Source organism: Orcinus orca, chromosome 18 (assembly GCF_937001465.1).
Source record: "Orcinus orca chromosome 18, mOrcOrc1.1, whole genome shotgun sequence".
Taxonomy (NCBI): Eukaryota; Metazoa; Chordata; class Mammalia; order Artiodactyla; family Delphinidae; genus Orcinus; species Orcinus orca.
Genome location: NC_064576.1, coordinates 72604210 through 72630501, shown reverse-complemented (window position 1 = coordinate 72630501; position 26292 = coordinate 72604210). Strand labels below are relative to the sequence as shown.

Genomic DNA, 26292 nt, shown 5'->3' with positions numbered 1-26292 from the left:
CTACTTTCAAGAGATTACAAAGGAGTTAATCAGCTAGGTGTACTTCAAGACATTTGTGTTATTATATATGGAAACTTAGAAAATGGGAGATATTGAAGGACCTGTGAAAATACCATAAAATATAAATGCATATGGGCTACATATTTTTCAATTTATTTGCAAGGCTGGCTTAATGACTATGGCATGGTATCAGTGGTTACTCTCATAATGCATTAAATATATAGCTTTAAATGATTTTTACAAGTGAAAACAAAACTCTGTGTTCATTTAATTCAAATTTTATTGTGGATATAATGAGGAATCAAAGATTGTCCCTGTCCTCAAGGTGCTCATTGTCAAGTAGGGGAAAAAACATTACAAGACAAGGGAAAATGCTTGGATGGCAGTACCCAGAGAGCTGTGGGGGCCCTGCAGGGACGGGGGTGGGGGGGTGGAGGTGGGCAGGAGGGGAGGGTAGAAATGTTCGGAAGGGACACGGAGGAAGCGGAAGCAATGCCTTGGCTGAGACTTAAAAGTTTCAACGTAGGGAGGGAAGAAGGCCCAGTGGAACCTTGTGTGCAGACAGGAGGCAGGAGAGGATGCGGTGTTTTCAGGGACCATGGTGGTCCCAGGATGAGTATAAGGCAGTAAGAGATGGATACCCTTTGACAGAAAGAAGGAGTGAATATTGACTCTATAAGTACTAGTTACTTTACATCATGATTGCCTGTTTACTCAGTTTTTACATTTCTGTAGGAACTATTTGTAATCTCTTTTTTCAGTCACCCCTGTGTTACTTATGGAAATATTATCATGCCTGTCACTGATGAAACATATTAGGAAAAGTGAAAATGTATTCATTAAAGTGCTTCCCTTTGAAGGATATTGCAGCTACTGAGAGCTTTGACTATCACTAACACCTTGATGGGCTCTAAAAAACAAAGCATTACCCAAGTAGAAAAAATTATATTATGAATACTTGAAACTTCTGTCATTCTTCTATAAGCGACTGACATCATAATTTTCAACAGTTATGCCTTCAAAATCTTTGAGAGGGGTCAAAAAGTCATTTTGCAGATGAAGAAACTGAGTCAGACAAAGAGTTCTTCTTGGTCTTAATGTGAGAGACTGGAGGATATCAGGGAGATTATTGCTTTTGATTGTATCAGATTTCTTAGTCCCATTTTATACCGATAAGTTTCAGTTTCTTTGGTAAATCCCAAAGTGGGAGGTGTCTTGAGATTTGTTCTTTTATCTACTGGGAATATGTCACGTGGTCTTCATAAAGTGCTCAAAGTGCACGGTGCTGTAAGAAGCTAGAGCAGCAACTATTTCTGACTGTTTAGTTTAGAAGAAAGGACTTGCAGCATTGATTATTCATGAAGTACTGATTGTGGAGCTAGTTTATATCCTTCAGAAGTCAAGAGTATATGATATGAGCATTTGGATTTTTTTTATTCACAATTAATCATCTGTCTGAAGTGTCTTCGCTGGATTCTTCTTGTATAAGAAGGACATAGCTTCCCGCATTCCTGCTGATGCACTTGACAGCACTGCCAAAGCAAATAAGACATCGATTAAGGCAATACATAAATAATAAATAATCTGTATTCCATCTTTTCCCTGGTTACATGGCTTTTAATAAATTACACAAAGAAGGAGGATACTGGTATTTTGAATCTAACAGGCTTGTTATGCATAGCTTTCTGAAAATAAAAATTAAAAAAATCTACATGAGTTCTTCCCCTTCCAGATCCCTAAAATGTCCATCTGTCCCATTGTCTCCACCACATAGTCCACATAAAATAGTTGTAACTAAAGCTATTACTGAAGTTCATGTTTAATACCTATAACTGAAGCTAGGATAGAAGACATCAGGAAATAATGAAAATAACCTGCAATTTTAATTTTAAAAATATTGAACAGATTAAAAAAAAATCTCAGAAGACCAACTACATTTACACTAGATGCATTATTAAAAGCACAATGACCTTTAATCTCTCTGCACTGATTTTTCCAATTATAGAAGTTATATGTGTTCATAACAGAGTATTTATAAATATATGAAGAATAAAATTAACATGACCCATTATTCTACTTCCCATGTAATACAGTTCTTACTAAGTCATCGTTCATGGTACGGATGCACCATCCTTTACTTAACCATTTCCTGTTATTGGCCATTTTGGTCATTAAAATATTTTTTGCCATAATGAACTTGTTTATATATAAATTTTTGACATTTCTGATCATTTCCTCAGGATAGGATTCTAAATGGGATCACTGGTTCAAATACCATGAATTTTTTGGGGAAGCTTTTGATACATGTTCATGAATTGCTTTCCAAGAATGATAATGCCGAATAACACTACTCCCAGCAAAGTATAAGGTTGATGGTCTCATCACGTGCTCACTAGCAAAGCGTGGAGTTTTAGTTTTGCCAATTCAATAGGTGGTAGTCTCCTTTTAAAAAGATACCTAGTAAAAATAGCTTTTCATCCCAGTTACGGAGGAACTGTAAATACTATTGTAGTCCACCTAACACAGATCTAGGTATCAGCATCCCACTGAGACAGTATGTACTGAGGTCCTACTCTGAATAAGACGCAGGCCAGCCCTTTAAGGAGTTCACAGCCATGGCAGAGTTTAAAGCCTGTGTGGATAGATTCTGTTCTCCCTCCCTCGCAGCCACAGCCCACAGTGCTTAGGGGAAGGCAGATGCCAGACCCTGTGCCCCACCTTCTACCCATCCCCATCACCCTGCTCTGCGGCAGCCCAGCCGTGTGAAATGGGCAAGCCCAGCAGAGGCAGGTTAATGAGCTCTTAGCTCAATGCTTGGGCCCCAGAGAATGTGTCAAATATATTTGCTTGTGCGTTTTCACAACCACTTATCTAGTTGGCTTACACATTTTGTTCATTGAAAGGGACAGGGAGAATACATATTTCTTGTAAGTTTATGCCTCTGGTCTTTTTAGTCTATGTACTATTCACAAATAGAATTTTGTAGTTTGTATTTACTTGGATATTTACATTTGAAAAGGAAACCAAATAAGCCAACTCTCTGTAAGGGAAAGAGAATTCTTAATATCCAGTGCATGCTATCTGCTCTTGTCATTTACCCAAGGATCTGTATTAAAGTATATCTTCTTAGAGTAATCTTTGACCTTCAGGGGATATTATACTGTAGGAAGTCATTGTCTGAATGTATATATATGTATATACATATTCATAGAATATATGTGTATTGAATATACATATGAATATATATGTACTGATAATACATACATATTCTTAGACACTAAATTCATCAGTTGTTCATATTTAAAGATAAGGGGGTAACTTCTCAGAGTGTCTGTCTAACCCAGTGTTTCTTTCTCTTAGTCCTGGTTGGCCACACCACTGTCTCTTTCTTTCTAAGTCTCCAAAATTATTGACAGATGTCTTCATGTCTAAAAGTTCTTGAGAAAAGTACACTCCAAGGCAAAACTTCAACAGATCTATGTAATTGCACTGGTGAGGTCAGGGAATTCAATCCATCTATCCTTTGATAAAAGGATAAAAAGTAATGACATACCATAGACTGATGGCTGGAATTAGTAATAAAACAGCGGAGAGCAGAAAGACGAAGCCTTTGTACCAAGCAACAGTGGCTGAATAAATTCCGTTGAAAGTAGAAACTGCAGTGATTCCGCCAAGTGTTTCTAAGAAAGCGAGACAAGCAAACATGGTGCCTGTTTGGGGTCAGGGTGTGGAGGGAGAGAGAGAAAAGGCTGAGTTACAAAACAACAAACAAAAATAATGCAGAAAATGGCTACTCAGTGAAAAGTGCAGCCCTGGGGGCACTGCTTGGTGAAGGAAAGCTACTCCCTCAAAATCCCTGAGAAGGCAGTCACCCGTTTTGTGGGTGAAGAAACGGAGCTCAGGAGTTCTCCCTGGACCTGGTGTTAGAGGAGCTGGAATCAGTACTTCCAGGGTCCGTGCGGCAAAGCTAAAAGGCACTGGAAGCTGAGGCGTGTGGAATCTGCCGCATCTCCCGTCCCTGCTACAGCCTAAGACGCAGCCCCACCTGCCCCTGAGGTTCGAGGTGCCACCTTCCACTCTCAGTCCCTGCGCTAATCTGGGACACACCTGCAGGGGCAGGATGGCTCCCAGGCAAGCAACGTCCCACCCACCGGCCCTCTGAAAGGTCAAGTCAGATCTGGCAAGAGTGACAGGCAAGGCAGAGAGATAATCTTCTTACCATACATTCTGCAATTTGAATTTGATCTCTTCCTCCAGAGTAACAAAAAGTTCAGTCACACGAGATTCCTGTGTGACTCATCAAGTAACTACATAAGTGCCCGGTGCTCTAGTGAAGGTTATGCCACAGTCTGACATTGAGTGATTCTTTAAAACGTGTATTTTTCTGTCTTACGTGCTTACAACTGGCTCCCCTCTGAGGGGACTCTGCTGTCCTTCCCGCTTGCCACATGCCGAGTGTGGGAAAGGGCAGGCCATGGAGCATTGCTTAAGAAGCCTGAAATGGCTGCATGGTCGGCCCAAGCTCACAATCAGAGAAATGGTCATTATTCTACAAGTTTTGAATTTAGTCTGGAATCCAAGACCATACTGACTGAAGAGTGAAACTTCTGAAAGACAGCTGGTCATCTTGATGTGCTTTTTTTCCTCTTTGTCAAATTCTGCATCACTACAATTGTGGCTGTTCTCAGCTCTCTGTGGCTTCCGTGGCATAAGTTCCTACATAGTTTCTGCAGACTCTTAAACCATTGCTTGTTCCCTACTTTGCCAAGTTTACTTTTCCATGACAAATTGTAATATATTTTTCTTACAGACAGTGCAAATCCTATAAATAATTGTGTTTGATTGGACTGATAGGAAGGAAAAGGGCAAGCTTGAGGATCTAGCTTGGTTATAGTTTACATGTCTAGACTTTAACTTTCCCCATGGTCTTGATCTTTTAGACTGTGTATTGATTTTTATCTATTTAAACTTTCACTTTATTATACATATTCTCATACATTGCTTCAGTCTTCACTGAACAACGGGACACATGTTCATAAAACAAACATCTCTATGCAGAATGCTGGGTTATCAGAGATATGTCTTCTTTTGACCAAAATGAAAGTTCTGTCAATGTCAAGGGCACATATGCTTTTTTCACTGCTGTGTCCCCAGGGCGTAGCTGTGCTGGCACCTGGTAGACATTTAATATATATTTGTCAAATGAATGAATAAAAGCTTCATTCAAGGGCAATTACCAGTCATCAAGCAGCATATGGACTTACTGCCTCTATGATTTATGACAGTACAGGAAGTTAGTTTAATTGGAAAGAAGTTCTCCTAGTTATGTATCTACGTTATTGTTTCATTTTATTTCTGATCCCTTGCTACAGCCGGGGACGGGTGGTATGGTGCTAATCCTATTATGCAGCCGCTTGAGTCCTTTCTTGTTGGGAACTCGGTCAGGCCGTGCTGTGTTCTGACAAACAACCATCTAATGAAGTAGCTCTAGCTTGTTGCTGAACTTCCCTGAGCAGCACAACTTATGATTACTTCATTTCTTTTTAGTGCGAAATTATATTCCGTTGGACAGACACACCTCATTTTGTTTATTCATCAGTTCATGGACATTTGCATTGTTTATGCTTCTTGACTGTTACAGATAATGCTGCTGTGAACGTGTGTGTACAAGATTTTGTGTGGACATGTGTTTTCATTTCTCTTTGGTATATACCTAGGAGTGGAATTGCTGAGTCATAAGGTAACTCTGTTTAACTTTCTGAGGAGCTACCAAACTGTTTTGTAAGACGGCTGCACCATTTTACACTCCCACAGCAGCGTATGAGGGCTCCAGTTTCTCCACATCCTCGCCAACACTTCTTATGGGCTTTTTCATCTTGGCCATCCTGGTGGGTCTCACTGTGGTTTTGATTTGCATTTCCCTGATGGCTAATGATGTTGAGCACTTTTTCATGTGTCTGTTGGCCATTTGGACATCTTTGGGGAGATGTCAGTTCAAATCCTTTGCCCATGTTTTAATTGGATTTTCTTGTTATTGCTGAGTTTTAATAGTTTTTATATATTTTGGATACAAGTTCCTTATCAGACGTATAATTTGCAAATTATATCAGACGTATAATTTGCAAACAGCCCCATTCAGTGGGCTGTCTTTTCACTTTCTTGATGGTGTCCTTTGAAGCATAAAAGTTTTTAATTTTGATAAAGTCTAATTTATCTATTTTTTCTTTTTTTGTTGTGCTTTTGGTGTCGTATCTAAGAAACCATTGCATAATTCAAGGAAGCAGGTAGGTTTTTACATACTGTAGTTTTAATATTCCTAAGTGGTTTTCCAATTAATCCTCATCACACAATCTATAAACAGCTGTGTGAATATGTGCTACATCTTGTGAGTGGAAAAGAATCAAGAAATGTATCCTCAACCTTATTGAATTACGCAGTCTTCTCCAGCGCTGACTAAAGGGCCGTAAGTACAATAGCATAATTATGAATTATTCATAAACACTTGATACGAACATTTGCACCAGTCTAAGACATGGAACAAAAGAAAGCTCCAAGGTCTCATCATATTCATATGATCAAAGCAAAAGGAGGTCAACCACATACGCCTAGTATCTAACAAGTACCCAGTCCTAACTAGAGATTTAATTTCTGTTTTCCTTCTGTACTGGTCATTCTCTGTCCTCCCCTTCAGCTGTTGGATCCTCTGTGCCCTGCTCTGTGCTCGGGAGGCTGACCCCACAGATATTATGACTTGGACTTCCTTGGACTTGGTCAGTGGGGTCCAGGAGGAGAAGGCTATGCAGTTTCTTCTCTGCTCCCTCCCTCCTTGGGCCGTCCTCTCCTCTGTGCTGCCCTTCCCTGAAGTCTCTTGATTGAATCAGCTGAGTGGGATGCTGTTTTTTTCTAGGACTCTGACTCAGGCCCAGCTCTGACATTTGGGGGATCCAGCGTAAGAATACAATTAGAGGCCTACAAGTTCTAAGTATTTAAAAGTTATAATTCTGGGAGTTCCCTAGTGGCCTAGTGGTTAGGATTCTGGGCCTTCACTGACGTGGCCTGGGTTCAATCCCTGGTCGGGGAACTGAGATCTCGTAAGACGTGTGGCGCAGCCAAAAAAAAAAAAGTTATAATTTTGACTAACAGACTGTTAACTAAGGTATGTTCTGTCTCCCTACTCTGAGAAAATACCTTCCTAATGATTTGGAGGTCAGACACAAACTTAGAATTCTCAGACGTTTTAGAGTTCCATGTGGAACATGACAGCCCTGGGAGAGCTGGCCCTCACCCTCCAGTCCCCAGCCTGCAGGCTGCAGCCACCCACATCGTATTCTACCTCTTGTTCTGCTCAGAAAGGGTCATTTACACGTGGGTGTAGACACCCCGCCCTGCGATTCCAAGTTTGGGCCAGACCCTCCTGTAAAGAGTCACCCTTTGGCTACCCCTTTGGTGTACAGGAGAGCACAGTGGGGTCACAGTCTACCCTCAGGAGAACAGGTCTGAGAAAGAGGACCATCAAGGCATTCACTGGATATGAGCTGTTCAGCTGGGAGTTATGGGGACCCACATACACGTACCCAGAGCGTAGCCTAGAAGGGGGGAGTGTTGTGGGCTCCCAGGGGGCATATCACCTGGCCCTGAGGTCTCCTCTCCCCTTGGGGCGGGGCAGCTCCAGAGAAAGCCCTCGAAAGCACCAGGCCCCGGGCAGGGGCTCCCCTGCTTGAATATAAGCTCTCCTAACACAGCCCTTACCAATTCCAAAGGAGTTCTGTGCAGAAAAAGGGTTGTGGAATATCCTGAAGAATCAAACACTGATTGTACACAGATATGAGTTGGTACAGATCACAGATTCATTCTGTTCCTTAAGCAAATTAAACTCACCTTGTTCAGTAGAACGAACCACTTTTGATATCATGGACCGTAGAACAGAGAATGGCACAACAGTGAAAAGGAATGGCAGCCTGACTGTGAGAGGAATAGTCGGAAATTACTGGCTGAATCAGAAAACTAAGGGTCCATTTTAAAGGCGGAACACTTAATCTCTAAGTACTTCATTTTCTATAAGCATCTTAACTCATTGCATCTAACGGCTGAATTAATTAATGGTAGAATTCTGTTTAATGAATCAAGATAGACTATAGACAGGTCAGTTTAAGATTACTCTCAAGTTTAAGTTTACTCTTAAATTCTTATTCTAGTGCAGAGAACAAGAGTTCATGGAAGTTACAGGTCCAGATCTATATAATCTGCCACTTGAAATGGATCTGTTTCCCTAGTTATTAGAGTAACGTCATGTTTAGCAGGTTGCGACTGTTAATAAATTTTTTGTTTTCTGTTTTTGCTCTTTCAGACTTGGCATTCTCATCGTTAAAATTCTTTTATTATATTGATCTACTTATTGGTAAATTGGTTTCTTCTTGCTGCTTCATCTTTGTGGGTGAATAATTTCACGAACACAAGTTGCCTCTGCTCTTAAATTATGACCCTTAATAGTAGCATTTTTAGTTATATGACAAAATGGTAAGATATTACATTTGCAGACCACTTTATGTTTTCATCATGTTTTCACATATATTAACTTACTTGGAGTTGGCAACTCCAAGGGAAACAGGGAGGGAGAACTGGCATTTACTGAACCCTTGGCATTGCGCTAAGTGGTTTACAGTTATCTCTTCTAATATTCGTTATAACCCTCTGACTTAGGTACCACTATGCCCATTTTATAGATGAAAAAACAAGGGCTCAGAGTAGTTCAGTAACTTGCCCAAGGTCACCTAGTGCTGTAGATGGAAATTAAGCCCAAGTCTGTTTGGTCACTCTGCTTCCCTGCAAGGTAGCAAGAGGTTAACACTGCCTTTGTAGAAAAAGACTAAATTGGATCTTTCTTGAGGTCCCACTTTAACAGATCCTTTAACCCTTTCAAACACAGTATCTCACTCAAGCCCTAGTTAAGGAAGCAGTCCTATTTGCCAGAAAGTGATTCCTCAAAAGCCAACTCATGAAATGACCAATTTGCTGAAAGATCAATTTGCAAAATCTTCTTGAATATATTCAATGAATTTTTTTAATGTATCTTTTGAGTATACTTTAGACACTTGTCTTAAAATTGTAGCCTTCTTAGCATCATTTTAAGAAATATTCAAGTTGGTGAATGCTATTTTGAAGGACTGATTCACAAGAAGGATGTTCCTCAAAACAATTTTTTGGCAAATGTGCAAATTTGGAAAATTGTGGTTATTCAACTTTTTTTTTTTTCTTTAAAGTCAGTTGGTTTTCAGCTTCTGGAAAGCTAGCTTTAAACAAATTACCTTTACTTGAACTAAAATGCATTAAATAGAGAATTTTATATTAAAGTTTCTCACCCAACAGACTAAATTCATTTTATGTAAACATCAATACACAGTTCTAGGCTACATTTGTAACTTACCTAAAAACATCATCAATGTTGTTCTGGCAAAAGCAGTCATAGCCATTCCTACCATGGTGGTAAAAATTCCAATGAAGGCCATGTGAATATCTTCCATACAATAAGAAAAAAGCCATATTCCTAGGAAACTGCTGAAAAAAGAGACACTACCCAACGCTGATCCATAACCTATTAAAACTTCATCCCAGCAGAGCGGTGAATCCAATTCATAAAGGATAAAAATGGGGGAAATGCCAGCTGTCACGAAAAAATAAGTGATCATTGAAAAAAGCAACAAACAGAGCAAAGATCGTTGCTCACCAGAATTATTTTTAAAAAGCATGTAAGTTTGGTAAAATAAGTTTTTAAAGCCTTCAGTCCATGATACAGAAACATTCTGAGATGAAGGCTCTTTCATCGAATCCTCAAGAAAGAATAAAATATAAATCAAGTTAACAGTAAGAGCCATAGTAGCAATTAAAAACGACCACACAAAACCTAGTTCTCTAATAAAATAGCCAGAAGACAGTCCTGTTAATCCAGTGACAATTCCAAGCAGGAAGTCAATTATAGCTATTCGAATTGTTCTTTGTTTCTTTTCTTTACATTGATCAACTATGTAGGCAAAAGAGGCTCCCAGAAGTGTGGTGTAATTGCCACAAAGTGCAACCAAAAAGGTAGATGCAATCAAAAGCTGGATTGGAAAGGCAAAATAGGAAAGCAAACAGAGCCAAGCACTGTTTGCAAGAGCACCAACAGAAGACAAAATCAAAGGGAATTTTCGTCCTCCGTGGTCACTATGAGACAGAAGCATGAATGTAGACACGAGACCAGGAATTAACCCACTTATGTCCATCTGCAGATTAAAAAGAGACACTTTTTTCTGAACTTCCTGCAAATAAATAAAAAGAAGACAAAGTGTTTACAGAGGCTTATACAATATGCCTAAAAATACCCTGGTACATACTTTTTCTTGATATTGCCAGTAGGTCAGGGATGGGGAATCTCTAGTGCATGGGTTTGATATAGCTTAAATCTTCATCCAGTTCACAAGGCAAATATCAAGAGGTGATACAATCATCAATGCTCAGTCACAATATTCAGGTACCACAGTGGAGACATTAATCCATAAAAATAGAAGTGTGTGTATTGGTGTATGTCTGACTTACATAGAGGATCCGCAGAACCCAAGGCCTCAGGGACTGGTTATGTAATGACTTCTCCTTCTTCTGTGAACAGTTAGCACCAAGAGATCATGACCACTGTTCTAAAGCAAGAACGGTACCCTTTCCCATGATACACCTTTCTGTCTAAAGGGGAATGAATATCACATGTAAACATCGTATCTGATAGGCCTTTATTTAGATAGAGCTCAGTTGTCCTTTTCACGTGTCTCCACAAATATTCCTTTATTTACTAAAAATTAAGATAAAACTCGAAGAGGAGCTTTGTATTGACTAAAGATGGTAGCATGCCATGAACTAAGGAGTGAGCTAAACTCAACTTTCCTGAGGCCCAAAACAACTGCGTACACGTGGATTGGCAGATGTAACAATCGTGACACTACGTATATGATGGGAAGAACTTGGGGTGATTTAAAAGCATTTTCTTCTCACCACTTTTCTGTATTTTCCAAACTTTATATTAAAGGATATGTGCCGTTTCTATAATGGAGATTACTAAACTCATTTTAAAAAAGATTTATTCATGTAATATTTAGAAAGCACCCTAAAAACCACAAAACTATGATTAACCACAGAAATATCAGATACTGAATTAATGGCTTTTTAAAATAGTGAGCCTTTTTTATTTTTATATATTTATATAATTCAAGCCATTCCATGTTGCCAGGAGATGTTCTGGTCACTCAAACCCCAAACTTCAGTCATCTTTGCTTCTAGCCTTTCCCTTCGTCCATGCCCCCCAACACAATCTATCCTGTCCCGCTAAAGTTGCTCACTTTACCTTCTTGATGGTCCCACAGTTGCCACTTGGATGACAACTCCCATTGGTTTTCACCTGGACCACCCTGGCATCTAACTGGTCTCTTCATTCAATTCAGAATATAATGTCAATCTTACCACTTTGCAGATCACAGACACTACTGCTGGGCACATGTTGCATAGCACCACAGCATACTATCGGCATGTCTCTCACCTGCTCAGAAGCTGCAGTGTCTCCCCACTGCCTGGGAAAGTCCGCACTCCTTAGCCTGGTATTTAAGGCCCCCGAGACGTGGCCTGATCTCATCTTTAGCGTTATCCCCACTCTCCCCCCAGATACGGTCTATGCTCCAGGCACAGTCCACAGTCAGGTCCCACTTAGATTTCCCTGAAATTCTCAAACAGGGGTCATCACTCCTTTTTCTGAAACTTCTCATAGAACAGTTATCATTTCCCAGCTGTATTTTTTTGTGTATTGATTAAGAGCTTGAGCTCTGGAGTCAGAGGAATCTGGATTCAAATACAGTCAGTTCTGTACACCACAGTTTGAGTGGTCTTTAAAAACACACATCAGCTTGTGTCACTCCTCTGTCAACCCCCCAGTGGCTTTCCTTACACTGGAATAAATGCAAACTCCTTGCCACGGCGAGGGGCGACCCCACGTCACGGAGCCTCTGATTCATCTCCCCTTCCTCACGCCTCTCGGCCGACAAGCCATTCCACAAACCTCCATGCTACTTGCTGTTCCCTCTGCCTGATCGTTGCACAGCTCACTTCCTCAGTTCAAAACCACTTCCTCAGAAGGGCCTTCCCTGACCATCACTCAGTCCAAAGCAACCCCACTAATCCCGCCCAGCGCTCCAGCCCCTTATCCTTGTTGTTCTTCTCCTTAGAGACTCACCGGCTCCTTGACAGGAAATTATATTTTATTCGATCTGTGCATTGTGTGACTTCCCTCCTACAATCTAAGCTCCCGGCTGGGGTGAAACCTTGTCCTCTTCACCATAGTATCACCAGCTCCAAGAACAGCGCTTCCAGGGAGGGTAGGCACTCAATAGACAGATTGATTAACTGAACAAACCATCAAGTAAAATAGGCCTCTGTAGCTTGCATGCTCTGTGTGATCCTGACCAAATGACTTGTCTCTGTAGCTTCTTCATCTGACCAGAGGGAATGTCAACAGTCCCAATCTTGCAGGCTGTCAGGAGACTTAAAATTAAAGTCAATATAAGGTGCTCCACACAGGGCCCTCATACAGTCAGTGCTGTTTCATTTTTACTAGGTTAGATCTTTTGAGCACATCTTTGTATCTCCTACAGATACAGAAGCCATCAAGTAAATATTTATTGAATAAACAAATAAATGAAAGTTATCGTTTAATCAACTCCTCAGCAAGATGTTCCAGTCTGGGGTTCCTCCTCCCATTTCCACGTCTCCGCCTAAGTCCTGTCCCCTCCTTTTTTCCTACTGTCATCCCAACCCAGTCTGTTACACAGACTACTCACCTCATCTGCAAACCATGTTGTGAAATTCAGATCTTAACAAACTCAAAGCATATTTCAACCATAAATCAATGTTGAGACAGAAGAAATTGTGTTTGAACATTATAAACTCTGGAGAATTTTGTGTTATGTGTTATAGTAGGGTAGATGGGAGAAATCAGAGTAAAAAAAAAAAGCTATTTCCTATACAAGATTGAACAGAATGACAAGGTACTGAGACGGGGATAAACTAAGGAAAGTGCTATCAATTTTAAGGAAGGCACAATTTCATAGGCTAAAATGCATATATTAATCCCAGTTGAGCAGAAGGTATTCCTTACCTGCTGGTAACCAGGGATTGTGTTATTAAAAGGTTTATAAATAAATTCCTGAGCGAGAACAACTTCGTGATCTGTTGGGTGACCCGAAGTTGTCCCCTCCAGCGGCAGAGTCCCTATCTTGAAAGCTGCCTGAAGAGAACAGGCCACAGTGGCCGGTGTAACAATTCAAAACCAATCATTTACAAGGGAAGGAGAGGGCAGTAAGGGGCTTAAAAATTCCTTCCTCCACAAAAGTCAATAGACATCCCAGAATTCCCTACTCTCTGCCCTTTGCCAAGAGTTTCCTTCCACAGCCTTGCCACTTTGTTAAGAGGCCTTTTAGAGATTAATCTCATCGCCCAAGAGAAGTATGTAGTTGTACTTACAGTCACAGGGCTCAGAAAACTTGAAGATTTGAAAGATAGGTTAGATCCATAGCCATATGAATATATATGTTATATATACCTTAACCCCAGATAGATTGAAAAATATGACTTGCATCCAAATAGACTTTCAAAATGTTAAATATAAGTGAAATCGCTCCGATTATTCTTATATTTGTACCCTGAAATTCATGACACTGTCTTGCATACCAATACGTATGTAAGTGTGTATATTTGTTACGTGGGAAGGTTAAATAAAAACAGCGTAACAGAGGTTCAACACATTGTATTCTTACACACAACTGATCTTTTGGGAGAGATCTGAGAAAAATCTGAGCTGAAAAAATCATTTATTTATTTTATCAGGGGCTGACCCTGTACTATGACATCTCTTATTTTTAGGGTTACAAGAACAGTCCACAGATCTCTAAGTGGAAGCTCACAGAACAGGGAACATTTGTTCTCGGATTTAAAGGGGGCAGAATATTCTCTGAGAAGCTGAGCAGGGACAGGATCCAGGGAAGGGGTCAGAAGGAGGTGTTCCTCTGTCCTAAGGAGCGAGTGGTGAGTGGGTCGCCATGCCCTGTCCCAGTTGTGGGTGGGATGGTTTCTGGTTCCCCAATCTTAGAAGAAGCACCTGTAGCTCTAGCGCACCGACTGTAAGGCAAGGATCTAGGGCGGTATGTTCTCTTGAACATTAATCCAGTGAAACAGCAGTCAATCGATCAAAAAATTTGGCAGAAATCTTCAAAATGAGACCCCTGCTCTGGGCAGTGGGGGGCTTTCAGCAGCTGGGTTAGGCAGGGAGCGGGGCCAATACTCATCACCTGCACAGTCACAGAGGTCACCAAAGCAGCTGGACCAAGGCCCGTCTCCCGTCACTCTAGAGGGTGAGGACAGCCGACCTTTCCAGACACTCAAGTCCTCTCCTCTGTCCCTCCCACTGCTCCCAGGGGGCTGGTGAAGGAACTCAACCGTATGAAATGGAGAAACTGATGAACCTCTGGAACCTTCTTACTCCCTGGAGATATATACATGTAACAGGAAACATTCTTAAAGGGAGACAAAACCAAGAGGAGAGCCCCTTGTTGGCCCTTCTGTTTTTATGACCTCACTCTAGGCCAGAACCTTGATATCTGCATGGCTGTTCAGAAATAATCTGTTCTTTTCTCCATGGGTGCAGATGACTCAGAGTCCCTTAGACTCTTTTCATCTTTTGACTGGGGAAGCAGCACCACTCTTTTGCCATCATAAAATATTCCCAAGGGGAAGAGTTCAAAGTTTACAAGTGTGGTTGTTTTTCAGGCATGGCGGGCGGTGGCGGGGGGGAATTTCCAAATCTGGATGCTCTCTCTGCTTTGCATTTGGACACTGGTAGACTGGTAAAGACTGCCTAAGGGAATGGAGACTGGCGCCGTACCTCCTGGGGGAGGAGGCTGGACCTGGGGAAGGAAGGGCTCTGGAGTATCTGGCTGAACATTTTCAGTGTCCTCAGAGCGCAAGTGGGTGCTCCCCACCCCCCATATCCTCACACAGATGCTCCTCAGCACTGGGGGGTCAAACTGATTTGATAACACCGAATGATGGATGACGAATGCCACCCTCACCCCATGACAGACCCTGGCGCCAGGCCCACAGTCTTCAGGGATGGTCCACTTTCTGGGGTCACTGAAAACTGGGTCATGCCCGTGAAGCGGAAGCGGGTAGGGAGGAAGTGGGCAAGGGAAAGGCAGGACCCATGCTTCACCCGACCCCTGGCCACCAAGTACCATTCCAGCCTGCCCTGTCCCAACTGTCAGGCTTTCCGTGGGGAAGAAGAAAGGAGACAACCACGGAGGAGGTGACACTGCCCTGACATTTTCTGAGACAAAGGAGAAGAGCCAGTGTCACAGAAGAAGGGGGTTTTAAGTAGAAGAGGCAGATTAAAGGTGTCAGGAAGCTTCAGACAGAAAGGAGAATAAAGGCTTTTGGTTTGGGACTTAGGGGTTTTCGTGTGACCCTTAAGAGATCAATGTATGAGGAGTGCAGGATCCTCTTTCCTTTAAAATCCTGTTGCACAGTCCCTTTTTAATACATGTTAGGAATATTTTAATTTCTTACCTCCTGGAATGTGAAAATTGGGCTGCTTTTGTTTTTTGCACACTCAGAAGCATTGCTATCGGGTGCAATGCTGTAGTTGCCTGTTTCCTCCCATATTCTCCTGTACACGTATTGTGTTGTCAGTGGAGCAGTCAAAGTCATAGCAAATACACTAAAGCAGATGGCAGGTTCCACAAATGGAATCTTCATCTTGCTTGGGTAGGTAGCTGAAATTCTATTAAGAAGAAAAGGAGAGAGGTAATCAGTTGCACTCTTATCTGAGAGGCTAGATTTTCAATGATGGGGAAGTTGGGGGAACTTTGTGGAGTAAACAAGCAAACTAGGGAACAGAAAGCAGTAAGCACTTCCTAAGACAACAACAACCTCAGACTGTCATACTTACCATTTTTAAGAGCTGGACCTTTAAGGACTCAACCCGCCCTTGAGATGATTCTTTAAGATAGTCTTAATAAGCTGTCTACCACTTTGGCTATCCAGTGGTCACACTACAATTCCCACACTGAATACTGCCAGCTGGTTTTCATAAGGGAAACAGTGAGGTTGCTCTGGGGACGAGACAATTACGTAATTGTTTATTATTGATTTTGCTGCTTGTGAACAGCGGACAGGAAGGGGGCCTTTAAAAAGCAGCTTCCAATCGTAAGGGTTTGTTTATGTTGTTTTAACTCACCCCACGGTCACAGTCTTCCTGCCGATCTAGGCGCGGGTCTGACCGTTTTCGGGGCCGGAGTCTCGGGGGCTGTCTCTTTTCAGGGGCTCCTGGGCAGCAAGTGCGCACGGAGGCTGGGTCTGCGCCGCCGCGCTGGGATGGGAAGGGGAATTGCCGCTGAATTCGACCAGATGCACAGGTCGGGAGACCACAAGCCTGATTTTAAAGCAAAACAGGAGAGGGCACTTCCGCGTCCAGAGTGACAACGGTGACAGTTCACCGCGCAGCCCTCGCTCAGCTCCTGAGTGGCCCTGCGGGCTCCGCCCGGCGAGCTCCCGCGGGGCCCGCGCGCCGGGCAGCTGCTCCCTGACCCGTCGGCGGGCTGTCGCTGGGTCCGCGGCCCGGCCTGCGCTCGCTATGACTCAGCTGCGCCAGCAGAGCATCGCCTCCGGCCCAGGAGACGGGCCTCGCGGGTGCTGGTCCCCCGCCGCCTGGGCGGTCGCTGTCCTGCTTTCCTGCGACTGGGCCCCTTGGCCGGCACCCCCGCGGGGATTGGTCCGCTCCGACGTCGCTCCCGAGCGCCCGCCCCCGGAGGCCCCAGTGGGGCCGCCGCAGCCGGCAGCCCCGGGGTTCGTGCAAGGACTCTGAGGTTAGAGAGCTTTTCTGGGTCCGAGTATCACTTCTCACGGAAGCACACAGGAGATTTGTTGCAGAAGTAACATTTTGGGATGCAGGCCACTGAAGCATCCGTGCGGGCCAGGCAAGTGCTCTGAGAAACGCAGAAGAGGGGGACCGGGTAGGGACGCCCGTGGAGGGTGCGGGAGAGAGAGTGCTTCTGGCAGGGTTAGCCGGGGTCTGGAATGTGGTCGCTGGCTCTTCTTGGTGATGCAACCTTGGGCTAATTACTTCATCGCTATGAACGTCCATTTCTTTATCTGTCAGGTGGTCATTAACAGCCTTACCGGATCATTGTGATGAAACCCTCGAGGTGTGCATACAGCACATCCCCGGGGCAAAGGAGGGACAGTACATCCCCCCAGCAAGCCCACCAGGAACACACCTGAAGATGAACGAGCTGGATTTACTACTTCTTGTAAGGGGGAGGAATGCATTCACAGGGAACCACGGGATCAAAAGCTATATTTTCCAGGGCAGAGGTCGCCAGGAGAATTTTGAAATTTTATGTTTTCAGTTTAATGACCTAGAGATTTTAACGTAAGCATATTCTGAATTGTCTTGTAATCAAGTACCGGCACTTGATGTCACCTGTATTTGTATCTCCACTTATGATCACATTGGCTCCAAGTAGAAGTACTTTAGCAATGTCAGAGAAAAGAGGTGGACTAAATATATAAACGATACACCCGAGCTAAATGAAGACCACGGATGTCATATCATGTTCAAAACGTTTTCATAGTATTCCAGTAAAACGTGTGGGAGAATTGAGTTACCACCTGACACATGAATAGACATACTGATCTCAAAAGAACCTGTGCGGTACCAGGCAGTGCTATATTCGAGTGGCAAAACCAAAACAGAATATAGTAGCTACTAGATTTTGTTAGTTTCAAGAAGAAATGGCTTTTAAGCTTCTGATAAAATCAGCAAAGTAAGATGTGGTGAAAAGATCTTAGTTACACTAAGCAATGACTGCTAAGTAGGTGATTGTCAATACTGTGCTCATAAGAGTTTAATCATACAACTCCAAGCACAAGTTGTTGAAAGACAATATAATCTGATCATATGACCTTGGTCAATAATATGCCAAAACAGACCTGGATAGGTCTTATCTACCTGAGAAATTCATAACCTAACTTCAGTGCTTGTCTTTCTTGACCTCTGTTGCCTTGGATGCCATTGAACAAATTCCTCCTTCTTGAAATATTATCTCTCTTTGGGTTCCATGACACAACTCGATCTTTCTGTCACCCTGAGAGCGCCTTAGCTTCCTCAGTGGGCTTGCTTCTCCAAGGGTACTGTTTCTCAGGTTCCGTCCCAGCTCCTCTTCTGCCCTGTCTGTCACATCCACACTTGTGATCAACCACCAGTATACCCATCACTCCCAAATCTCAAGCTCACCCAGTTCTCTTGAACTTGACACCCAGAGCTTCCACCCGAGTATTTTAAAAAAACACTGCACACTTTAAAATGTCCAAAACATATACCATCTTCCTTATAAATCCAATTCCCTCCTGAAAACCCTGTTTCAACTAATGACATCACCTGTCCAGTCAGCAAAGTCAGAGACCTGGGAATCATAACTGGCTTATTTTTGGCTGCGTTGGGTCTTTGTTGCTGCCTGCCGGCTTTCTCTAGTTGCGGAGAGCAGGGGCTACTCTTCGTCGCGGTGCGCGGGCTTCTCCTTGTGGTGGCTTCTCTTGTTGTGGAGCACAGGCTCTAGGCACGCGGGCTTCAAGAGTTGTGGCACACGGGCTTAGTAGTTGTGGCTCGCGGGCTCTAGAGCGTAGCCTCAGTAGTTGTGGTGCATGGGATTAGTAGCTGTGGTGAACCTGTGGCATGTGAGATCTTCCCGGACCAGGGCTCAAACCCGTGTCCCCTGGCAGGCAGATTCTTAACCACTGTGCCACCAGGGAAGTCCTGTACCTGGCTTTTTGATCACCAAATGCTGTAGCTTTTATGTCATAAACATAACTGGTATGATTTATACCTCTTTTAGGTGTGTGGCTATAAGGCAAGTGGGCCCCTGGATCCAGAGCATTTGGGCTGAGGGCAGTTTTTCGGCTTGTCCGAGGTTGGGGCTTTGTCTCGCCATCAGCCCACTGGTGAATGGAATCTGAAGGTTGCTGGGGAGGAGGTGGGCAAATCTGCAAAGAGCCCAGGGAGTTCCCCGGTAAAGAGTCAGAAATCCTGCCTCTTCCCCTTTGGGGTTTCAAGTTATTCTAACACTTGTGATGTGTTGGGACGGTCCTAGTAAGCCGAGTGGTGAGAAATGTACAATAATGGCCCTCAAGAATGTGTCCACCACGCTGCCGGTGCTGGTGCTGCTGGGGGTGCAGTAAAAGAGCGGGGCTGGTACGGCAGGCCCAGCACCAGGGCCTTTCCTGTCTCAGGGGAAGGCCAGTCAGGAACAGGGGAATGATGTTGCACCCTGTCCTCATCTGCCGCCTTGGGCCTTGGGGTTCCTTAAGAGAAATAACTGATTTTCTGTAAATAAAAATATCTGTCTCTAAAGTTGTACTGGGAACCCAGCCTGCAATAGTGTGGGGTAACCGTTGCTAGCCTGGGTTCTCCTCCCTCCCTGCAATCTGTGCCGCAGTCTCAGTGGGTAGACTTTGAACCCTTACACCCGAGAGCCGGACTTCCTGTTTTCTGTGTCAGCCTCACCAGAGCAGCAGTTGGAAGCTTAAGCAGTCACACCAGACTTCTCCATTTCTTTTCTCCACAACAGAAATATTAAACCAGACTGACTCACCTGGATGAAGGAAGCACCTTGAGGGGGTCTTAATTTGCAAGGAGGGGAAAACTCAGAGAATGATGAATGGACTTCTGTCAGTCAGGATGGAAGCTCAAATTTGATTTATTTGTGTAGTAACTTAAACGTGGCTTCATTTTCCACCACAGCAGGTGACATAGGATATATGTGAAAGCTCCTGGAACAGGGCCTGACACTTGGTGGGTATTCAGTAATCTTTGGATTGGAAGCTAAATCTTGCTTAATTAGACACACATACTACTGTGTTTGAGCAGTTACAGGGAAGAACCTGACCTCTGCTTCAATTTGGCCTTTCCTTTTTTGATCCCACAGAGCGATCACTTTCCTCCTTAAGAGGAGTCAGTCCCCTTTTTACTGGGCTGTGGGAGTAGGGAAGGATTTAAAGTCAGCAGAGTACGTGAAATTCAGGCACAAGTGACTCCATAATATAGGCCACGTTTAGAGGATTAGTCCTCTGCCTTCCATCCCCAGCTCCTTAGAAAGGCCATTAAACTATATTTTTACGGAATATTTAGTTACATGGAAAAATTTCCATGCTATGACAGTAAGTAAAAAAAAAAAAAAAAGGAAATAAAAAGTATATCGTATATCCCAATTTTGTTAAAAATACATACTTTTTTGTTAAAAATACAAAAAAAGTATACATATGAATGTGTAGAAAAAAGGCCATAAAGTAATGTATCAAATTTTAATAACAATTATCTCTGAGTGGTCGGATTACTAACAATTTTTGTGTTATTAAATACCATAGACAGTATAATTTTCTGTATTCTCCACATTTTCAGCAATAAACACGTATTAATTTATAATCAGAAAAAAGTTTATTTAAAAAGAAATGAGAAAAGGAATTGATAAAACAATTTCTTGTAAAATCATTATATTTGTTACAAAGCTTCAGGAAAAAAGCCCCAAAGATTGATTCTTTTCCAAGTGGTTCTACAAACTTTAAAGTTGAATCAGCAACCGCATGGCAAACTGACATTCTTGGACTGTGACAGGTGGCCTGAGATAAGACAGGATGGATACCAATGGCTGAAGGGGAATCAAGAATCCTTTATCTAGAAAAGTTACTTAAGAATGGAGAAAGAACTGTTCTGAAATGGAGGGAGAACCAGGGTGAACTTTTGGGCAGCCTGGATCAACCTATTTAAAACCAGACTCACAAAACAGGGAGACTCATAGAGCATAGAAACCCTCTAGTCGGGGCCCCTAACTTTACCCGTAAGAAAACCAAACCCAAAGGGAGTTGCTGTGTTATTCTTCATGGAACGTAGTTGCCGTTTTATAGTCCTGTGCTCACAGAGATATGGAAAGGACCCTGCTTGGAATCCAGGCCCTGCTGCCGCCCATCTTTCCTCCTTCGTTTTCCTGACAGAAAATGAGTGGAGTTTTAAAGAAGGAGTTTAAGAAGGCAGTTTGGAAATTTAAGAAGAAGATTTTATAAAGGAGAAGCTCTGTGGTACGCAAGTGCCCTGGGAAGGTAAAATGTATTCTGTTATCTTTCCACTCAGCAGCTGCTCCCACCATTACCCAGTTTTTACTGCCGTGTCCTCCAGGCCACTGCACTCTCCAAGGTTATGAAAACAGGGCAGTCACGCCACCTTCTCTATGACACTGATGGGGAGCCATGCCCGCGGGTATTTTTAAATGAAAGGAAATATAACTTGTGCTGTCAGCATTCACATCAGTCCCGACCAGATGCATTATTGTTTATTTTATTTCTCGTGTAACTCTGATCATAGATTTCTAATGCTCTGCAGAAAACCCTCAGGTTAAGGGGAAAAAGTAGGGCAAGAGAATTACCCTTGATACTGAGAAGAGAGAGGGGAAGAGGGAATAGGAAAAAAAGACAGAACACTAAGAGGGGAAAGTGTTATCACTTCACCTCTCTCCCCGCACTCCCTGGAGTCTATAAGAGGGTCAATCCAATCATTGCTTCCTGGCAAGTGCCTCCCTCCTGTGATAGGCAGGATAGCGCCCCTGCTAAACAGACCCATGTCCTACTCACTGGCACCTGAGAATAAATTACCTCGCATGGCCACAGGGACATTTCAGGTATGTGGAGTTTTTGGATGGACCCAATGTAATCACAAGGGTCCTTACAAGTGAAAGAGGGAGGAAGGAGAGTGACAACCAGAGAAGTATTTGACTATGCTACACTTCTTGCTTTGCATACAGAGAAAGGATCCATGAACAAAGGAAGGGAGGTGGCATCTAGAAGCTGGAAAAGACAAGGAGACAGATTATTCCCCTAAAGGCTCCAGGAGGAGTGCAACCCTGCTAGCACCTGGGTTTTAGCCCAGTGAGACCCATTCCAGACTTCTGACCTCTAGAGCTTAAGTGAATAAATTTGTGTTGTTTCAAAAAAGAAAGAAAAAAGGAATACCTTCAGGTAATCAGAACAGGTAATCTATAGGTATTCAGGACAAAACTAAGCGGAACTCCTTATTAATGAGCTTTTTTGCTTGTTAGCTTTTCATTTTGCTCCCTAAATATCTGCTCCCCACTGTATTCCTTCTCCCACTGTGTTCCACTCTCACCGCAGCCAGACCCCGGTTTCATCCTGGACTTCTCCGTCTAGTGCATTCGCTCCACAAGTGCTCATTCAGACCTGATTATTCTACTTTATTCAGTCAACAGCAGCATATCGAGGGACTGCTTTCAGCTCCAACGTGTAAAGAGCTTGGGAGTCATCACTCTCATCCTTAGAGCAAAAAGAGCTGAAGGAGCTGAAAAGCAGTGCTTTATCTTGCGCCCTTCAGAGCCTGAGGTCACAGGGCACAGCTACATCCCATGATCTGGAGGGACAGGCAAAGCCAGAGTCACAGCCGAGGTCTCCTTAGCTGGACAGAAGGCGCTAGAGACACATGCTGGCAGGAACATTTAATGGCAGTTTTGATAAGTTGCTGGAGGCTGAGCGTGGAGTAGCCTGAGAGTAAGAGCCTCCTGGGATCTGTCACCTAAGGGGGGCTCCATGCTTTTTTTTTTTTTTTTTGTCTACAGGACCCCCACTAGGTTCTCTTGCTGAAGAGCCCAGAATGATTTCCTTATGTCTGGCAGAGGGAGGGGAAGATTTTGAAATATGCCTAGAGCATCCTCGTAACAAAGGCCTACTCTGTCAGGGAAAAGACCTGTCCCACCTGGGGACGGGCATTTCCCTGACTCCAGCCCCCTCTAGCCTTCCTATCTCACCTAAGGGAGGAGAAACAAAGCTAATAAATACTTGTACAGGTCACAGCCCAAGGACATGGGTCCACTGAAAGACTGCTATTTAATCCCAAGATTATATAAGAATGCTTCCCCTCCACCCACACCTGGCCACCAGCAACAGAGCTCCAGTAAAGAACAGTGGGTTACAGCTTGAAGAGCCGACTCTATTTACTGTGAAGCCTCTGGCACCCGCATCTACAAGAGGTTAAACACAGCCTAAAACCCCAGCCAGACTGATAGCAAAGCTCAGGCTAGCGGCCTATTTAGCTCAGTTCCTATAACGTGACACGTCATGTCCAACTTTCAACAAAAAAGTGCAAGGCATTTTAAAAGGCAAGCAAAAACACAATCTGAAAAGCATCAGAAGCAGACTCGGCAGATAGGGCAGAGATCTGGGCATTATTGGACAGACCATTTCAAATAGCTACGATTAATATTTTAAGAGTTCTTTTGGAAACAGCAGACAACTTGCAAGAACAGATGGGTAATGTAAGCAGCAAGATGGAAACTTCAAGAAAGCATCAAAAAGAAATGCTAGAAATCAAAAACAAAGATCCCACAAGCCGAGTGGCGGCCAAAAAACAAACAGAAAAACCAAACCCCAAAAACCACTATAACAGAAATGAAGAATGTCTTTCGTGGGCTCAAGAGTAGATTGGACACAGCCAAGGAGAGAACCAGTGTGGGAGCTTCTTTGCCCTGCTGCTAAAACAAAATCAATCTCTAATATAAAACTGGCTGCTTTCTCTCTACTTCAGGGGTTACATGTTGCTATTAGGATAAAGTCCAGATTCCTGAGTGAGACCTACAGCACTGACCTCTACCTACTTCTATAGCTTCGACTTTTACCACTCCCCACCCAGAATGTTACGTACAGACACACTACACTCTGGTTTAGTAACTTAATGTCCTGATGTGCTAAGTTCCCTCCTCTTAGTGGAATGTCCCTCCCCTTTCCCTTCCTGCTTTTGCCATCCAGTTTATCCCTTAAGACACAATTCAGGGAGCAGTGGCCACAGGACGCCTCCCACCCTTCCCTAACATGTAAGTTAGGCGCCTTCTCTCTCAATCGTAGCAATTACACTCTGTAGCATAATCATCTGTGTTCTTGACTCTTCGGCCCTGGACTAGGCTGTGGGTTTTTAAAGGGTAGGGGCCATGTCTTAATAGGCCATGTATTCCAAGCACCTAGTACTTTGGCATAAAAGACAACCAGTGAATGTTAGACGGATGAGTGAATAAACGAATGAATGAATGCAGAAGGCTCATGGGAGGAAAGAAATGGGTAAATAAAACCAAACTAAACAGGCATTTGAATCAAAAACCAATTTCTAGTGTGTATTAGTCGGCATTCTTGGTTACAAATAACAGAAATTGACTCTGGTTCACTTAAGAGAGCAGTTTTCTGGAAGGGCATTAGGTAGTTCACAGAATCAACAGGAAGTCCGGGGAGTCATAGAAAAGAAAGACAAAGTGAAGAAGTTGCCACAGGACTGGTCACGGGGACGGGTCCTGGTCCCAGGACACTGGCCGCAGTGCTGTTCTATTGACTCCGCCGCTGTGAGAATCTCAGGGTGATAACTCAGTCGCTCTTCAAGGTTCAGAGTCTCAGAGGGAGACTCTAACTCACCACGCTTGGGTGAGGCGTCTGTGGTGTAGTTGCCGGGGATGGGAAAGGGGAATAGCTTCTCTTCACCTTCCCAAATAGGAGTGCCGTTCACATGCTCAGTAGCCGAGATGACAAAGACCTATGGTTTCCCAGGGCTGCCGTGACAGAGGGCTACAAACTGGGAGACTGAGAACAACAGAAATTTATTTCCTCACAGTTCTAGAGGCCATAAGTCTGCAATCAAGGTGTGGGCAGGGCTGGTTCCTTCTGCGGAGGGCCTCTCTCTTAGCTCCTGGTGGCCCTGGCCGTCCTCGGCATCCTCTGATGGACAGCCGCCTCACTGCTATCTCGGCCTCCATCAGCCAGTGCACTCTCCCTGTGTCTCTGTCTCCTCTTCTTACAAGGACACAAGTCACATTGGATTAAGGGCCATCTACTCCAGTATGACCTCATCTTAACGAATTACGCCTTCAACGACACTATTTCCAAACAAGGTTTGGGGACACAATTCAACCTAGAACTCCCCGTATCTTCTACATTGGTGACTTCCTTCTAATCCATGGGATACCAAGGGCAGGGAAGTGGGGTTCTGTCCCACGTGCAGATAGCAGGGGTGCATTGCCTGTGAAGGATGTAAAGACATGATAAAAATGACTAAAGGATGGTTGCTTTTTATTAACAACTTGGGCCAGTGTTCTAAACAACATCAGAGATAAAATACTTCTCCCCACAAATGTGTGTTCGTTTTAAAGAACTGCTGTGTGTGGCAAAAATGTGTCCACAAATCCTTCATACTCCTCTTTTTAACAGGTGGAGCCCAATTCCCCTCTCCTGAATGTGGGCTGGACTTAACATTTTTGTTTGGTAAATGCACGTTAGTTCATGCATTTACAGTTTGAATTAAAAAAAATTTTTTTTACACAAACTTGGAAATTTTATTTTTAAAAAATTTTAAAGGTTATATTCCATTTGTAGTTATAAGGACTTCCCTGGTGGCTCAGAGGTTAAGAATCCGCCTGCCAATGCAGGGGACACGGGTTCAATCCCTGGTCCGGGAAGATCCCACATGCCGCGGAGCAACTAAGCCCGTGCGCCGCAACTACTGAGCCTGTGCTGTAGAGCCCGTGAGCCACAACTACTGAGCCCATGTGCCACAACTACTGAAGCCTGCACGCCTAGAGCCTGTGCTCTGCAACAAGAGAAGCCACTGCACTGAGAAGCCCGCGCACCGCAATGAAGAGTAGCCCCTGCTCGCCGCAACTAGAGAAAGCCCGCGCGCAGCAACAAAGACCCAACACAGCCAAAAATAAACTAACAAATAAATAAATATATTGGCTATATTCCATGTGTTGTACAATTTATCTTTGTAGCTTATAGGTTATTTATTTTATACCTAATAGTTTGTATCTCTTATTCCCCTACCCTAACTTGCCCCTCCCCCTTCCCTCTCCCCACCAGTCACCACTAGTTTGATCTCTATATCTGTGAGTCTGTTTCTTTTTTGTTATAGTCACTAGTTTATTTCTTAGATTCCATATATAAGTGATATCATACAGTATTTGTCTTCCTCTGTCTGACTTATTTCAGTAAGCATAATACCCTCCAAGTCCACCCATGTTGTTGAAAATGGCAAAATTTCATCCTTTTTAATGGCTGAGTATGATTTCATTGTACATATACATCACATCTGCTTCATCCATTTATCTGTTGATGGACACTTAGGTTGCTTCCATTTTCTGG

At 43.4% G+C, this 26292-nt stretch overlaps 1 protein-coding gene and 1 long non-coding RNA gene across 4 annotated transcripts; one reads left to right on the top strand and one right to left on the bottom strand.

Annotated features, from left to right (window-relative positions):
- Positions 1 to 262: 262 nt before the first annotated feature.
- On the bottom strand, positions 263 to 16686 carry SLC46A3 (solute carrier family 46 member 3). 3 transcript variants are annotated; one of them, XM_004281759.4, is made up of 6 exons: positions 16301 to 16680; positions 15631 to 15844; positions 9425 to 10295; positions 7879 to 7962; positions 3554 to 3710; positions 263 to 1532 (listed from the first exon to the last, which is right to left on the bottom strand). In XM_004281759.4, the coding sequence occupies exons 2-6, from the start codon at positions 15817 to 15819 to the stop codon at positions 1448 to 1450; spliced, it is 1386 nt and encodes a 461-aa protein (XP_004281807.1). In that variant the 5' UTR covers positions 15820 to 15844; positions 16301 to 16680; the 3' UTR covers positions 263 to 1447. The 3 variants fall into 3 exon arrangements, with proteins under 3 accessions (XP_004281807.1, XP_033265239.1, XP_033265240.1); XM_033409348.2 differs by lacking the exon at positions 7879 to 7962 and having other exon boundaries at positions 16301 to 16686; XM_033409349.2 differs by lacking the exons at positions 15631 to 15844; positions 16301 to 16680 and adding an exon at positions 14506 to 15613.
- A 364-nt stretch (positions 16687 to 17050) lies between these two features.
- LOC125961941 (uncharacterized) lies at positions 17051 to 25895 on the top strand. The gene is made up of 2 exons (XR_007473122.1): positions 17051 to 21213; positions 25528 to 25895. It is a non-coding gene; the product is annotated as an uncharacterized LOC125961941 (long non-coding RNA).
- Positions 25896 to 26292: the final 397 nt, after the last annotated feature.

Excerpts from the sequence above, each read along its gene's own strand:
- SLC46A3 (XM_004281759.4), bottom strand. The coding sequence starts at position 15,819 with ATGAAGATTCCATTTGTGGAACCTGCCATCTGCTTTAGTGTATTTGCT. Across the intron at positions 7,963-9,424 it reads AACATTGATGATGTTTTTAG|TCAGGCTGCCATTCCTTTTC; the intron begins GTAAGTTACAAA and ends TTCCTCTCACAG. Across the intron at positions 3,711-7,878 it reads GGTTCGTTCTACTGAACAAG|GCACCATGTTTGCTTGTCTC; the intron begins GTGAGTTTAATT and ends GACCCCAAACAG.